Source organism: Tympanuchus pallidicinctus, unplaced genomic scaffold (genome assembly GCF_026119805.1).
Source record: "Tympanuchus pallidicinctus isolate F22 unplaced genomic scaffold, pur_lepc_1.0 scaffold1, whole genome shotgun sequence".
Taxonomy (NCBI): Eukaryota; Metazoa; Chordata; class Aves; order Galliformes; family Phasianidae; genus Tympanuchus; species Tympanuchus pallidicinctus.
In genome coordinates, this window is record NW_026294618.1 from 6,195,956 (window position 1) to 6,212,187 (window position 16,232).

Sequence of the window (16,232 nt, forward strand, 5' to 3'; positions counted from 1 at the left end):
TGAGGGAGAAGGAGGATTTTGTGTAGCTTCTGTGTGTGTCACCTTCTGAGATCATTGTGCTCTCAGGTCTCTGCAGCAGAGCACAACCCGAGTTAGCTGTAGCAAAAAGGGAAAAAAATGAGGTGTTAGCAATCTCTCCCAACCTTAATAATGATGCTTAATGATGCTATGATTCTATGAAATAAAGCACTGTTCCCTGCCTAGAATTCAGTGCATTATCTTTCAGTCTGGAGGAATGTCTGACAACAGAGCATTGGAGGCCACGTGCCCGCTTTGCTGGCAGCTTCTGTAATTAACCCTGATGACAGCAGCACCTTCAGCGAGTGCTTTGCTGCCACCAGCCCACAACAAATGCAAAGGGAAAAAAAAACAACAGCGAAAAAAAAAGAATTCAAAAGAACTCTGTTTGGGTTATGTCATTTAGTTTCTTCCTGTTAAAGATTGGGTTGAAATATCTCAGCTTTTCTGAATGCAGCCAGTTCCTGTTTGTGCTCGTGACTCAGGAGGAAGCCGTTTCCCAAGTGTCACATACAACTTACCAAGCAATCTGCAACACCAGAAATGTCCCTTTTCCCTAGTTTTTTAGGTTGGTGTATCCTCTGCTTTATGCCATCCTATCCACGTTATGAGCTATAGAACACCCAAGGCTCACTCTCCAGCAGTTTTATTTCTGTAGATGTTACGGTCATGGGAGCTGTTGGCTGTGATCCCAAGCACCCACACCTGGCTCCGTGCTTGTGGGCATTCAGGTGCATGGAAAGGTGGGTTATGAATTGAAACTGTACAACAGAGGATTTTGTACATGAATTTTGCATGGATTCAACATGAGGAACATGTTGCAGCGCTCATAGCAAGGGGGAACTGAAAGCTGCTGCATGCGTCTGCAGCTGCTCGAGGCGAACGGTGGCACTGCTCCTTGCTGAGCCCTGGTGCACAGATATGCTCTGCCTGCACTCACATGGTTTCCCTCAGCTAGAGGCTAAAACAATCTGTTGCACGTGCAGTTGTTGAGAGTCTCTGGAAATTGATGTATTGTTCCATTTCATCCAGACCTTGCAACTCTACCGTGTTGCAGTCAGAGCTGTTTTTCTGCTGAGCTGAGCACAGGCTCTGCAGGAAGGGGCTGTGTAGGCAGTGGCACAGCACTCATTCAATCAGTCTCCAGCTGACACGAGGCAAATGCAAGTTTTGAGGGAAAGCCCATTCAAAACTACAGGGCTCAGGCTGCTGCCTGCACTAACAGCAATGGAAATGCTTGAAATTTAAGATGAGAAGTAATGGCCTTAAGTTGCAAGGTTCAGGTTGGGTATTAGGAACAATTTCTTCTCATGAAGAGCAGTGCTGCAGTGGCACAGCTGCCCAAGGAGGTGGTGGGGTCACCAAACCTGGGGGTGTTCCAGAACCGTGGGGATGTGGCACTGGGCAGTGGGCACGGTGGGCTGGGGTTGGACTTAGGGGTTGCAGAGGTCTTTCCCAACCTAAATGATTCTGTGGGCAAGGAGCACAGTGGTAACGGGTTGATCATCAAAATCTTTTTAACGTTAACAGTTTTGTGATTCTATGAAATTCCTTCCCCATGATATTCTGGATTTCCACGTATATGAAGCTGTTTCTGAGTACAGGCTGACCTTCCCGCTTCACCAGCATGGTGGGTTCCTCCTTTAAGCTCTCTGCATCTGTGTTTTTTCCTTATGCCTTCAAGCTAAGGCTTGTTCCGTGTTGAATCAGTACTGAACCATGTGTGCCCTGATACTGAGGTTGTGTGCTTTCCATGTCCACATGCAAAGCACACTTTGCTTAAATAGGGGTTCTTTGAAGGCAGAAATCCTGATCCTCAGCAGCAGCAGCAGCAGTCTGATGCTCGTGGTCAGCGGCACCCTCAGAAATGAAGGCTCCACCTCAGGCCATTCCATCCTTATCGTGCTTTTCCAGCACACCTGGTTGCATTTAGGCTCAGGGTGAAAACAGCACACGTTGTTCAAGACCTGAGATGGTGGGGGGCACCCAGCCTGTGGCAGAGTGTGGGGCTCAGCGGATGCTGAGGTCCCTTCCAACCCAACCATTTTATAATCCTATGAAAATACCACCTTTCTGAGGTCGTCATACAAGACCTATGAATTTTCATTCACCCTGTGTGTTCTTCCAAGTAACCTGATGTTATCAGACCTCACCACTCTTTGCCCATTTTCACAGACTTATGATTATGATTCATGAATGCATTACTGTAGCATCTGAACAACTTCTGGCCTTCTTTGCCACTACAGATGCTGTTACTGCGCTCCAGCCTGCCGCAGAGGCCCTGTCAGGAGGAAACATGGGGCGTGTTGGCACTCAGCTCACTGCGGCCATTGCAAGCTCCCTCCTCCTTTCCCAATAGGAAAATCACCAAGCCATCAACAGAATTGTGTCCCAAAAGCCATGCTGAGATGGGTCAGCACATATCTCAGAAATGCTAGTGAGAAGCCAGGTTAATGATGTATTACTGATGAGAGGACCAAGCAAGGTACGGGTTGTCCTTCTCTCCCAGGTAATCAGTGATAGAGAAAGTGGTGATGGCCTCAAGTTGCACCAGGGGCAGTTCAGGTTGGATATTAAGAAACATTTCTTCTCTGCAGGAGCAGTGCTGCGGTGGCACAGCTGCACAGGGAAGTCAGCATCCCTGGAGGTGTTCCAGAGCCGTGGGATGTGGCACTGAGGGATGTGGGCAGTGGGCACGGTGGGGTGGGCTGGGGTTGGGGATCTTGGAGCTCTTTTCCAACCTGGATGATTCCATGATTCTACATCAAACCAATACTTAAATTACATGCAGATTATATATACCTACATATTGAGCTGTAGGGATGTGAGGAGGCTTCATAAATGTTGGATGCTGTGCAGCTTTGCCTCGAGTGACTGAAAGCATCTTGCTTCACCTATAGAGGATAAAAACAGTTTTTGCCTCACTAAATTTTAAGAAAAGGGTGACGTGCATTCTAAAGATACTGTCTGGATAGCTCTGCCCTGTGCTCACCTCAGAGGAGCTGACATTTCTCCTACACTTCTCCAGTTTTCAACAAAGTGTTTGCCATATAAGTGCCTCTTTATATTGGCAGTGTAGCCAAGAGTAGCCAAGTCCTGTATAAACACTGATTACTACCAGCTTGGTCATCATCGTCAGCTCTGAAGGAGTCATTGCAATCTATAAAGCATTTTTTATTTTTAACTGTTCCTTCACTGTTCCTTTCTGATGCGTGGTGTGGTTACACGTGGCTTTTTGGTGCTCTGGAACAATCTGCAGTTTTCATTTTCATCAGCGCTCCTGCCAGTCAGATTTGTTGTTGTTTTCATCCCTTGTGGGAGATGAAAACGAAGTACACATAATTGCACAGACTGCCTCTGTTGCTGCTGAGACCAATGCAGCCACACTCCCTAATTCTCAGCTCTTGACATCATTCTAGTCCAGGAGTTAGTTCTTTTCACCTCAAAACACGGCTCATGCTCATTTCCTAATCTGTAGAGGTGTTAAAGCTTTTGCTGATGGTCACAGAGAGCTGCCTGAGCTGAAATCTTCAGAACTTCATGGATTCTTTCCAAACGTTGCAGATCGATGCGTAAGAAAGGTTTACCCCAGCTGATAACTCAGAATAAAAATGCTGCAGATGCTTTCTGAGCCTGTTCTCCTTGCACTCATCCTAACAGCCTGTAGCAGTTTGGCTTTGGGGTGATTTCTGTTTCTCAGCATGCGGTATTTTCTCCGTGGTTCTCATGGCAGGCACTGAAGTGGCAGTGCTGGTAGTTCAGGTGACCTTTATAAGACTTTTTTTACTTGCCAGATGTTACTTTTGGGGCTTGGTTTCTCCATTTTCAGTGTCTGTCTGGGGAACAGGGAGTATCTTTTAATAGCACCGCAATCATTTCAGCTGCTGCTGAGAACGTAGTATAGGGAAATTGATTTTCTGTCCACTTAAAAGCCCTTATTTTACAGTGCAGTACATCGCCCAGGCAGTGCCTCAGCCCAGGACTTCACATTCCTGCTGTAAATGCAGAACGATTTTCCATTAAATGACATTACACCGCATTTTTAAGCTGGTTTGCAGAAACGAGCAGTGGCACAGATCAGCAGCAGGAGCAGTGAGTGTCATCTCAGGGGAGGCAGAGATGGACTTTTAAACACCACTGGATCTCCATTGGAAATTAGTTGGGGTGTGAGCTGAAATTTCTGTTCCCAGTTAATTCTACACGTGGATCTTTCCTGAGTGATCGTTCGCGTCTGGAGAGGATCAGGAAGAGGAGTTGATCATGGACAACTGTATGAGAAAGGGCCCTAATGGTTTTATTTTGATGTTTTTGACAGTGGTCTCTAGGAACTGATCTCTCAGTAGCAGAGAAGAAACTAAATTTAATCTGAGCTAAGTTTCCTGCTCTTCAACAGAGAACATGGACACATTACAACACTCTCATAGGACTGGATTGGAGCACCGCTAGGCTGGATCTGCATGTGGGATTGCTTCCCCTGAGGGCTCACAATCAAGACACAGAACTTCAGAGTGGTTGGTTTGGAAGGGTCATTAAAGATCATAGAGCCATAGAATAGTTGGGTTGGAAAGGTCCTTAAAGATCACAGGATCACAGAGCCACAGAATGATTGGGTTGGAGGGGTCCTTAAAGATCATAGAGCCACAGAATGATTGGGTTGGAAGGATCCTTAAAGATCATAGAGCCACAGAATGATTGGGTTGGAGGGGTCCTTAAAGATCATAGAGCCAGAGAATGATTGGGTTGGAAGGGTCCTTAAAGATCATAGAGCCACAGAATGATTGGGTTGGAAGGATCCTTAAAGATCATAGAGCCACAGAATGCTTGGGTTGGAAGGATCCTTAAAGATCATAGAGCCACAGAATGATTGGGTTGGAAGGATCCTTAAAGATCATAGAGCCACAGAAAGATTGGGTTAGAGGGGTTCTTAGGGATTATAGAGCCATAGAATGATTGGTTTGGAGGGGTACTTAGAGATCTTAGTTGAGTGCCCCGCACCAGATCAGGCTGCCCGAGGCTCCATGTTGCCTGGCCTCTGAGCAGCAGTGCCAGTGTCTCATCACCCTCTGAGTAAAGAATTTCTTCCTAACATCTAACCTAAATCTTCCCCCTTTAGTTTAAAAAAGAGCTGAAGATGCTCTATAGTCAGGATACAAGATTTTAAAACAGCTATTTTTCTATTAGAATGTGTATTGGCAGAGACAAGCTGCAGTGAAAATCATCAAAGAGACCTGAGAGGTGGTGAATTAATTGTTATCTGTCTGTAACGAAGCTCTTCATATGCAAGGAAGAAGGCAGTTGTGCTGCCTGCCTTATGCTCTGTGGTGATACACGATGCAAGAACCTGGAGAGGAGTTCAAAGAAACGTGACCACATCTTCCCTTCTCTGAACGCCTACGGTAGCTTCCTACACAGTTCGTGTTTGGCCACCTCTCATCTGCTCTGTTTGAGTCAGCAACCTTGAAACGTGTTCTGGCGCCCCGTAACAAAAGATGTGAAGCCTGCGGTCCCACTTGCGCTGTCCTCTAAGCGTCTTCTGCAGAGATGCACAGGGTCAGCAGAGCTGCTCTGAGATTTTCTCCCACAGCTCTAAGCTTTGTGCTCCCTTTACAGACATGGAGCGGACTGGGGCAGTCGTGGGGACCCCTCCATGAGCCTCAACGGTCCTACAGAAACAGAGCTAGTGACAAAAGAGCTGGTAGCTTTGCATCTGACCAGCAGTTTGAATCAGCTCAGCCAGGAGGCATGCCAGGATGGTTCGAGGCAGGGGATGGGGCTGCAGAATCACAGAACATCAAGGTTGGAAGAGACCTTCAAGATCATCCAGTCCAACCATCCACCTGTCACCAATAGTACTCACTACACCGTGTCCCTCAACACAAAATCCAGACGTTCCTACCCCTGGGGAGGGAGAGGATCTGTGGAGAGATGGATGTGAGGTTAGAGGGTGGGAAATGTAGGGCCTCGTATGTGTGGATGGATATCAAGCTTGTAGGTGGGAGATGCAGAACCTTGTGTGTACGGCTGGATGCAAGGCTCATGGATGGGAAGTGCGAGACTTCATATGGATGGATGGGTATCAGGCTGGTAGGTGGGAGGTGATGTCTGTATGTGTAGGTGGGACCTTGTGAGTTTGGATGGATGTCAGACTCATGGGTGGGAGGTGTAAGATCTCATTTATAGACGGATGTCAGACTTGTAGGTGGGAGAAGTAAAGCTTCCTCATGATGGCAACAGACCAACAGTGCAGATCAGTTGCTGATGTACCTCAGGAGACCTGCTGTGCTCCAGATATGTTGTTCCAGCTCACGAACCCACGTGTCCTCTGTATGCTGTGGTATTAGTAAGCAGGGGCAAGTCATTCTCAAAACAGTCAATATATTGCTGAATGATGCTGCAGAGTAGCATAAGACACCTCTTCTATGGTTACTGTAGATCAGTCATGGTCTGGAAAAAGAAAATGTCTGTGAAGATTGAAAAGGGAAACTCCAGGAAGGCGTATCCCCGTAGTGAGTGACACAGGCAGGCTGGTAACAACAGACATGGAGAAGGCTGAGGTTCTTAACAATTTTGTTTTGCCTCGGTCTTCCCTGATAAATGCTCACCACACAGTCCTCAGACATTTGGTTTGGTAGGAGAGAACTGGGGAAGCAATCCTTCCCACTGTAAGTAAAGACCAGGTTTGTGACCACCTGAGGAACCTGAGCATCCACAAGTCTGTGGGTTCTGATGAGTCGCATCACACGGTCCTGCCTCTCCTATAAGGGCAACTGAGAGCTGGGGCTGTGCAGCCTGGAGAGGAAAAGGCTGTGAGGTGACCTGAGAGGGATCTATCTGTATCTGGTGGGGGGCTATGAGAAAGAAGGGGGCAGACTTCAGCAGGGTCTGTGATGATAGAACAAGGGGAAATGGTTTCAAGCTTTAAGGGAGTAGATTTGCCCAGAGAAGCGGATGCTCCAGCCCTGGGGACTTTCAAGGCCAGGCTGGATCAGGCCATGGGCAACCTGTTCCCTGTTCATTGCAGGGGTGTTGGACTAGATAGCCCTCAGAGGTCCCTTCCAACTCCAAGGATCCTATGATTTTAGAGGCTCTGCAGAGTCCAAAGGAAGAGAAGATAAACTGCTAAATTCTTTTTTGGGGAAGAGGGAAGTATCCTGGTCACGGAAACAGCAATTTGTGCAGTGCTGTGCTACTCGATGGTGCAGTGTGTTCAAGCTGCAGGAGAAATGCAGCTGGGCAGTTGTGCAGCGTTTGCAAAACTTTGTCTGGCGAGGTTTGGGCACTGGCAGCTACCAAGATCAGTTGTCAAATGACTTTTCAGTGAAATTTATCAGTGATGGCAGTGACAGCTTCTGTCAAATACCTGGGCTACCAAAGTGCATCTCGTGAGTAACTGAGATGTATCAGAATTAGATTTATCACTCCTATAGTCTTCACTTTTTCCTAGAGGCACACGTCTGCTGTAGTATTAAAAAAATAGAACAACTCATTAGTGTTGGCTAATTTTGGTGTCCTTTGAGGTAATTAGCACTTACAGCTGTAATTTCCTAATGTGTTTATGTGAAAGAGTTGCCTTACATTTCAACAGCTGAAAAAGTGCTATTTAGATCAGTAGAATGTCGCCAAATTTAGAGCATTTTGATGTTCATGATTTTATTTTTACAAACACGCAGGGAGCTGTGACCTTGTCTGTCATTGCTCTGCATCCTCCAGAAAACTTGATGTTGCATCAATTTCAAAAGTAGATTTGCCAAACGTTCTTTTTTCACCACCTCATTTCCTTTCTTTTATACAGATTATGAGCATGTTGGCTTGAGGACTTTTCAGTCCTTTTTTATGTACCACCTGCAGCAGGGTGTCCCAGTCCATGGCTGGGGCTCCTATATGTGCTCCATGCTCAGAGTCACAGGATCATTCAGGTTGGGGAAGACCTCTCAGATCCCCAAGTCCAACCCACCCCACCGTGTGCCCACTGTGTCCCTCAGTGCCACATCCCCACGGTTCTGGAACACCTCCAGGTCTGGTGTCCCCACCACCTCCCTGGGCAGCTGTGCCACTGCAGCTCTGCTCTTTATGAGAGGATGTTTTTCCTAATATCCAATCTGAACATGGGCTGTGTGCTCTGGTTGAGGTCTGAGCCCACACTGAGGTCACAGCCATATTTGGATGGCCAAGGTGGGTGAACAAGCTCCTCTTTGGAGCTTGCCACTGCATCACTGCTCTTTACAAGCCAAATTTTTTCCTAATATCCAGCCTGAATCAAATGAGAAATGTAGTCGTGTGCCCTGCCTATGGCTACACCTCCCAAAACAAGAGCTACTTCTCTATTGTTTAGGTAATCCTAGGGGTGGTTTAACTAGTAGGTGGTTTAAAACACCAACTCCATAGTTGGTGTGGCCTGGTGACAGAGATATATGACACTTGGGTATGCTGGTGGATGCTCCTGTGCTGGGGAATACCACTGCCATCCCATGGAGATCTAAGAGACCTAAGAAAGCTTTGAATTGGGACCAAAAGATGGTAAGTGGGTGCAGTGAGATCTATGGAGCACAGGGACAGTCATAGAATCACAGAATAACCAAGGCTGGAAAAGACCCACAGGATCACCCAGTCCAACCATCCTCCGATCACCAGTAGATGTGTGAGTGATCCAACACTTGTTTAGAGCTTCAGCTTGTTTTCTCAGAGCTGCCAGAGCCAAATCCACTCCAGCCTCTGTATGAAGCAGATGGATGATCTTCATTATGTTCGTAAAAACCGAATGTGATTTTAGGAATGTGTAACCCTCGTCACGGCAGTGAGTCTCGACTTCACCCAGGGCAAAGTGCAGGGGTGGGAATTGTGCAAGGTTGCAATTGGAAGATATTTTTGGTCCTTTTCTGCTCCTTGATTTTAGCAGGGAGCTGTTGTGTGGTGGAGAACGCTCGCGAAATGGCCGTCGTTTGGTCTTGGTTTGGTGTGAATCCCGCCTTGAGTTCCCATTCTCTTTCTGACAAACCGCATACCTGTAAAATGGAAAAGGCGTTGGATGAACAGGAGGCATTTCTGTGCTTCTCAGAACGTGTTTGATGACTTTCACTAGGACTTTTTCATGCCATACATCTGGATCCCATTAGCTGTTCAAAATTGGGTTATTTTAAGCTTGTGACTGCACATAGTTGAAAGGGGGGGAGTACTGTATTTTTAGTTCATCTTGACTGTAATTTCTTTCCAAATTAGTAAAGTTCAGCCTTTTCTTTCTGAATGTGTTGATTTCAAGGCAGAAAACCCCATGGAAACACATGCAAATCTTGAGCAGGAACTCTGCTTCTACTCTTTCAATTTATTTTCACGTTAGACTCTCCCAAGGCTAAACAAAAGCAGAGACAAAACCCCAGTAGAGTTCCTGCAGTACTGTTCCTACAGCTGAGCTCCAGCCAGGAAGAGAGGTGAGTACTTGGTCTGTGTTCTGGGATGCATCTCATGCTCGGTCTGTGGTGCATTTGGGTCCTTTTAGAGGCTAAGAATGAGTGTCTCATACCTGGAGACCATACAGAAGAGTGCTTCTTTTGTGCCAAGTAATAAATCAAATTTACCCCGTCAGCACATCACAGATTGCAGATTCCTATTGGATGGAGTGAATGATTGGGATCTGCGACCCGTTCACAGGATGGCACTGATTGCTGCAGCGCTTGCAGGCAGAGTCATTGCTTCAGATTACTTTGATTCCACTTACCAAAGCTGAGTTTCTTTTATTGCGTGGTATGTTTGAAACTAATTTGCTCTGATCTGTAAAAGGAGGAGACATGCAGTAGGAGCCTGAATTTCCAGTTATCGGGGATGTGAATGGCTCAGAAGGCTGCAGCGCCCTGCTTACACCGCCGAACCTGTTGCAGTCCCAAGATGCAGGATCCTTCCCTGGCTTTACACTGCTCATACAGGGGGGATGTTCTGGCTGTGCTCATAACTCATGCAAATTGTCTTCTGCTCAGAGTCTTTTTGGTCTCACAAAGCTCAGCAAACTTTAGCAAACGTTTTTTCTTCTGATGGGGGAGCATTTTGCCTGCCAAGTTCTCTGACAACTGCGGATGTATTTTTCCCGTATTTCTTGTGCATTCTGTCAGTTTTGTTTCATTTTGTGGGCACGGTGGCGGTGAGTTGGCAGTTGGACTGGATGAGCTTCGTGTTCTTTCCCAACCTTAATGATTCTCTGATTTTCTGCTGTTGTATCATTGGCACTTCAGTCACGATGTCCATGTATTTGGTAAAGTCAGCTGCCAGGGTTGACCTTGAGCTGAGTGACCCTAAGAGTAATTTTCCTTTGGAGCCACAGAATCGAAGTGGCTGCGGGATGTGGGGTAATTCAGTGTGCTTCAGTTTGTTCTGCTAAGCCTGAGGAAAGCATCCAGTTCTTTGTGCAACATCCATTTAAGAAAATCTTCATCTTGATCTTGATTTAGGAATTACTTGAGTGCCTGCCAAGAAAGCATGATTTCTGTCATCATCCCCATCGCTTCCCTGTAAGACCTCCCTATGCTTTCCTGTTTCCTCCTTTCCAGCTCAGTGATTCTCCAGGTGTTTTCTCGCATAGGCTTAAGCCATTGTGCTCTAAGAGTGCACTTCACACAGTATCAAGGGAAGGCAAGGCAATAAATCAGAAAGTAAACTACTGCCCCAACGAGCAGAGACTTGTGTAGTGCTGTTACACAGAACTACTGAGCTTAAAGGGATGTTGCAGCCAAGCAGTTAATCGTGCTCTCCCAAAGCAGGATCAGCAACATCCATCTGTTTTCTTGTTTATTCGGCACTAGTTGAGAAAGAGAAACATAGCTGGAGGATTATTACTAAATTTTCTTTTAGGAAAGGGAGCAGATGTGCGCTGGAAGCCAGAGGGATTTCCCACCCAAACCATCCTATGAGTCGGTGATTTCAAACAGACAAATATCCTGCTAAATTCACACCCTACAAAGTAAATAGTTTGTCTATTGTAGCAAAAGGCAAAAGAAGTCAAAAAAATTCAGATGTCTTCACCTTTCTGCTGTTTTCACTTTTATGTGCCAATATCTGGCGCTGGATGAGAATTATGAGCTGATGGTACTTGCTGGGTAGCAGGACGGCCTGTTGGCAGAGCTCGGTCTGTCTGCGTGGTGACAGCAGACATCGTGGTGTGCCCTAAGCACCGCCGTGTCAGCAGGATCGTGGCATTCCTCCCACCAGTGCTTTGGCCGTGCTGGATAAGCCAATGGCATGGTATGGTGTCAGAATGACACACTGGCAAATTACCCTTCTGTTGCATCTCCTGGAGCTGTGGCTCATCAGTGTGTTCCTCTGCCCTGCGACTTCAGGCAGAGTTCTTCGTACTGCCTGAGCTGGAACTCTACAAAGGGAAGACACAAGGCAGCATCAGAGTTGGACTCGGTGATCACAGAATCACAGGATGGCCTGGGTTGCAAAGGACCACAGCACTCATCCAGTTCCAACCCCCTGCTGTGTGCAGGTCACCAACCAGCAGCCCAGGCTGCCCAGAGCCACATCCAGCCTGGCCTTGAATGCCTGCAGGGATGGGGCATCCACAGCCTCCTTGGGCAACCTTGATCCTTATGGGTCCCTTTCATCTCAGGTTATTCCAAGATTGATCAATATTTTAGGGTTTGCAAATCTTGAAGGAACCTGAGACCTTGCAAAATGTCATCAGATCCTGCAGAATGGAATTTCTTATTTAATTTGGCCTTTAGCACAATTAAACTTCTGTTGCAGCTTGGTTTCTCAGAAGAAATACTTTTGTGTCGATTACACTTAAAGTAAGAAGACAACAGCGTAAAGGAGCCCCTATTCCACAGATTGCAGCAGTAATTGGCTGCAGATGCACCTTCTCCAGTATTCTTGCAGCTGGGACGTGGGGCTGTGCTGGGTCCAATCTCAGTTTATCTAACAAATTGGGTTTCACGAGTTTGGCTGACACATGTTCCACTTTGTCTCCTCGACTTTAATCTAAGAGAACTGTTAAAACTTCACCTGGCAAGCTCCTCTCCCAGCCAAACCAACAGCAGGAAGTCCTGAAACCTTGTGAATGAACCAGCTGGCCTAAACCCTGGGGCCAAGTGTGCAGAGTTATTAGTTTTGGAGCTCTCTGGGCTCTGTATGCTTGGGTTTAACTGCTCTAAGGCACAACTCTCCAGTACCTGTGGGATTTTTTGGCGCTGCCATGCAGTCACGTCTCCGTCTTCACCACCCGTCCTCAAGGTGACATCTCCAGCCTCAGCTCTCACTCCTCTTTGGGACGAGAAGAATCCCCGAACGCACCGAAGTTCCTTTTGCTCAGATCCTGGCCCCATCTTCCAGAATCTTCAGCCGATGAAGAATCCCTTTGGTGGTGCAGAAACGATGCGGAGCAGCTCACGGAGTATTTTCACAGCAGTGCTTTGCTCGGTTCACTGCTTCCCCAGGTGTCGCTTTGCATTCTGTAATTATTTCTGCAGCTTCCCTCCAGCAGTGCTCTCAGGATTTAACGGCATCAGGAGGTGCAATCTTTGCTCCACATATTTTTCCAATTAAGAAAGCCCAAAGTGAAGAGAGAACTCACTTTGCTTAACTTCTTTTTAAATCTAAAGGAAACAAGCTTAGCTCCTCAAGCCTTGTCCTGTGGGAGCCAGAGTATTTCTGCACATTCTGTCCTTGCCTTATACCTGCTCTTGGCTGCTAAGTCCTTAAAGGGCTGTGAACTTTCTGAGAGTTTTCAGGTCCAAGGACCCAGGGGTGTTTGGAACCAATTTTGGTTGCTTTTTCCCTTGCAGGGAGCCTCCAACTATCTTTATTTCATCTGCTGAATCTTCTTCAGCTTTCCCATGTCTTTTTCTGAGACCAGTGGGTAGAAACATACAGTTCGAAACGTTTGTGTTCTGGGATGTACAGAATGCTGCCTTCTCTTTTATTTTCTAATAATTTCACATTTGTTGCTCATTCCTTTCCATCACATTTTGCAGCTGTCTTTGCTTTTTGACCTGTCAGTGAGCACGGAACTTGAGAACCACAGCGATGTGGCACTGAGGGAGGTGGTCGTTGGGCATGGTGGGATGGGTTGGGGTTGGACTGGATGATCTTAGGGATCTTTTCCAGACTGAATTGCTTCCAGGATTCTGTCCCCATCCGGCCCACTCCACTTTGGGGCCCGCAGCTGAGTTCAAGCAGCCAGGCCTTGCTCAGCTTTTGGAGCTCTCCTTTTGTTCTTGAGAAGCTGTTGTGGTTACAGCTGTCAGTCTGCAGCCGTTGTAGCACCAAGGGCTTGTGTGCACAGATTGCTGTAGTCTTTCCTTATGGCATCAGCTCATGGGTTGAGTCCTCCTCCCAGGGCTGGATTTTAGCTTGCTCTGCCATCACTGGTTCTGAAAGATTTATTATCTTAGTTACAAGACAGCATGAAAATGAAAATGTGGATTGAATGTGAGAGTAGAGCAGAGGAGCCTGTATTTGAGTTAATTTTCTGCTTCAAGCAGAACCTTTAGTTTCTGCAGTGATGGGCTTTAGAGAGGATGTGGTTTGTGTTCCTGCTATTCAAATGTCTCAAAGCCAGTAAGTCAGCCTGTTGCTGAGCATGGGTTTCAGATGTTAAGCTGCATTTGTGTTTGCTTCTTGCTGAGCAGTGTTGGCGGCCGTGAGCATGGTGCTTCCCCATGGGACTCTCACCTGGACATGAAGATGCTTAACTGGGTTTGTGTGTTTCAGTCGTGGTCCTTGCATGCAGAATGTCCCTCATTTCTTCCATGTCTGCCACCATTTTCTCTGCTTTACCAAATCCTGTCACATTCTGTAATAAATCCTTTTGATGATGTGTGATCAACACTACGGCATGCAAGTGAGACAGCCAGTGTGAATACACAGTAAGAATGTTAGGTTCTAGGTTAGGTTCATCTATCCACCCTCACGTACTGCATCACCTCTCTGGCCATTGCCATGGACCCATCAGACATCAAATACCTTCTTCCTGAACTGATGAAATTCATTTAGATCACTACAGGTTCCATTTGTAGCTTCTAGTCCATCCCTAAGCATTAAAACTTCTTGCTTAGTATGTCATCTTGCAGAATTTTTGTTGATTTCTTGCCTGATTACCATTGAATTCTTTCCTTCTGTCCTTTCCAGCACCAGAGCAATGCCTGTTCTCTGGTTTTGAAACAAGTGTGCCAGGGGAGATTCAGGTTGAATATTAGGAACAATTTGCTCTCAGAAAGAGCAGTGCTGCAGTGGCACAGCTGCCCAGGGAGGTGGTGGGGTCACCAAACCTGGAGGTGTTCCAGAACCATAGGGATGTGGCACTGTGGGCAGTGGGCACGGTGGGCTGGGTTGGGCTTGGGGATCTGAGAGGTCTTTTCCAACCTGAACAATTCTATGATAATTGCCTGATGATTTTCAGAACCCTTCCTCATGGAGCACGTTGGAAATCTCTGGAAATCTCTGGGAACTTCCCTTCTCTGGTGGCACTGAGCAGAGTCACTGCAGCAAGCGTTCATGAAGAGTGCTGTTATCTCTTGAGTCCTTTCTGCTCTGAAAGGATTAGCTCTGCATCTAATCTGCAGTTAATTGCTGCAGGAAGCAATAGTTCAAACAGTCAACGTGCAGGGCTGGTCATTCTTTATAGTAGGGATCATCCTTCTCCCTGGGCTCGAACACTCTTCTGCACTTTGTTTTTTTCCTTGGTCGTACAGCCTGGTACTATTATCTGTGCTAATTCTTGTGCAAATATATACACAGACCCTGAATTTGCTAACTTTCTCTTTTTTCAGCCTGCTGCTTCCATATCCAGTCAGTCTCCCAGCTTTAGAGTGCATTGCATATGAAGCAGCCTGATCTTCTCACCTGCTTCTCACTGATCCTCTCACCTACACGTACTTGGTGTCTGTTCTGTTACAGCCATCATGCAATGCAGGGCATTCCAATTAATGTCACTGTGCTTTTTTGGTCTCTTTTGTTGCACTGTTTCATTCTCAGCAGCTGACCAGCTTCCAGTAGCCCAGTGGCACTGATTTACCTGGCTTGTTTTACATGTGGTGGGTTAACATTGGCTGCTGACCAACGCAGTACAAATCTGCCAAGACAATGGAGGGAAAACCATGATTGTGAGAGACTGATGGCAAATGGGTTCCCTGGTTGGCCACACAGCACCTCCACTGCGGCCAGAGCAAAATATCTTGAGTATCCTGTGCCAAATTTGAGGCAGCAGTGGTTTAATTGCCATCCTCGATTTGCTGGTTGTGAAGGGACTGTCCAAAAGTCTCAGCCATGTGGAATGAGAAGCTTTGCTTTAGGACCAGATTTGTGTAAGGTCTGTCTGGGATCGTTCAGAGACCGACTGTGTTCATGTATTGGTGTATCTGCTCTATTCTCACCTATCTTTTTTAAAAGGGACCAAACAATAGTCACAGTCCACTCTGTTTCCATGTCATTTATCCTCCAGCTCTTGCTTGGCATGCAGGTTTAATCTGATGAGAAGCTGCTGTCAGGTAGGTGCCTGACCATAGGTCATCCCAGATGGAGACCATTGCCTGTGTCTGCGTTTCCTTTAGACTTCTGTGGAACTTCTTCTCAAGCTGCTTCCACGGTGAAAAAGAAATAGACAAGAGATGGAACATCTGAAGTCAGTTACAGGAACTGCAGTTGGGTCTCCAAGGAGGACAGCTGCCTCGTTGATATACAAATAGGAAATGGAAGGGATTCTTCTCTTACACAAAAAGTAACACTTGCTAGAGGTGCAATTTTCCTGAGCCTCATGAGATGATGTGAAGTGGTGAGACCTGGCTATTGCATTGCTGGCAAATGCAGAAGCATTGAATTTTCCACGTATCTTTTTTTCTTTCAGTGTCATCAAGACTGTCACAGACATCCTCCCCTCAGACAAGCTGCCAGTCACCTTCCATCCAGACAGGCAAAGTCATCTCCTCATCCCAGAAGCACAGCAAGAAGGCACTCAAACAGGTGAGTGGCACAGTCTGAGTTTGGGGATTGCTGCAGTAATCTTATTTCTCCGTAGACCATCTTTCTAAGGGAAACTGCACTCTGCGGGGCTGAAAGTCAGGGCTTCCTGCCTGTTGCATAAAACAGGGCTTTGCTAAATCATAGAATCGTTCAGGTTGGAAAAGACCTCTGAGATCTCCAAGTCCAACCCCAGCTCATCCCACCGTGCCCACTGCCCACGTCCCTCAGTGCCACATCCCCACGGTTCTGGACCACCCCCAGGTTTGGTG

The 16,232-nt window shown here is 46.8% G+C and overlaps 1 protein-coding gene and 1 long non-coding RNA gene across 6 annotated transcripts in view; both read left to right on the forward strand.

Annotated features, from left to right (window-relative positions):
- LOC128086011 (uncharacterized) overlaps positions 1–16,232 on the forward strand; it is a 159,478-nt gene that overhangs the window by 112,358 nt on the left and 30,888 nt on the right. The gene's annotated exons all lie outside the window — the stretch shown is intronic.
- The window catches only part of ASXL2 (ASXL transcriptional regulator 2), a 90,416-nt gene that overhangs the window by 45,334 nt on the left and 28,850 nt on the right, over positions 1–16,232 (forward strand). For all 5 annotated transcript variants that reach the window (XM_052690988.1, XM_052690978.1, XM_052690996.1 and 2 more), the window contains one exon: positions 15,848–15,963. In XM_052690988.1, the coding sequence (XP_052546948.1) occupies positions 15,848–15,963 (116 nt within the window). The remainder of the gene's footprint in view (positions 1–15,847; positions 15,964–16,232) is intronic.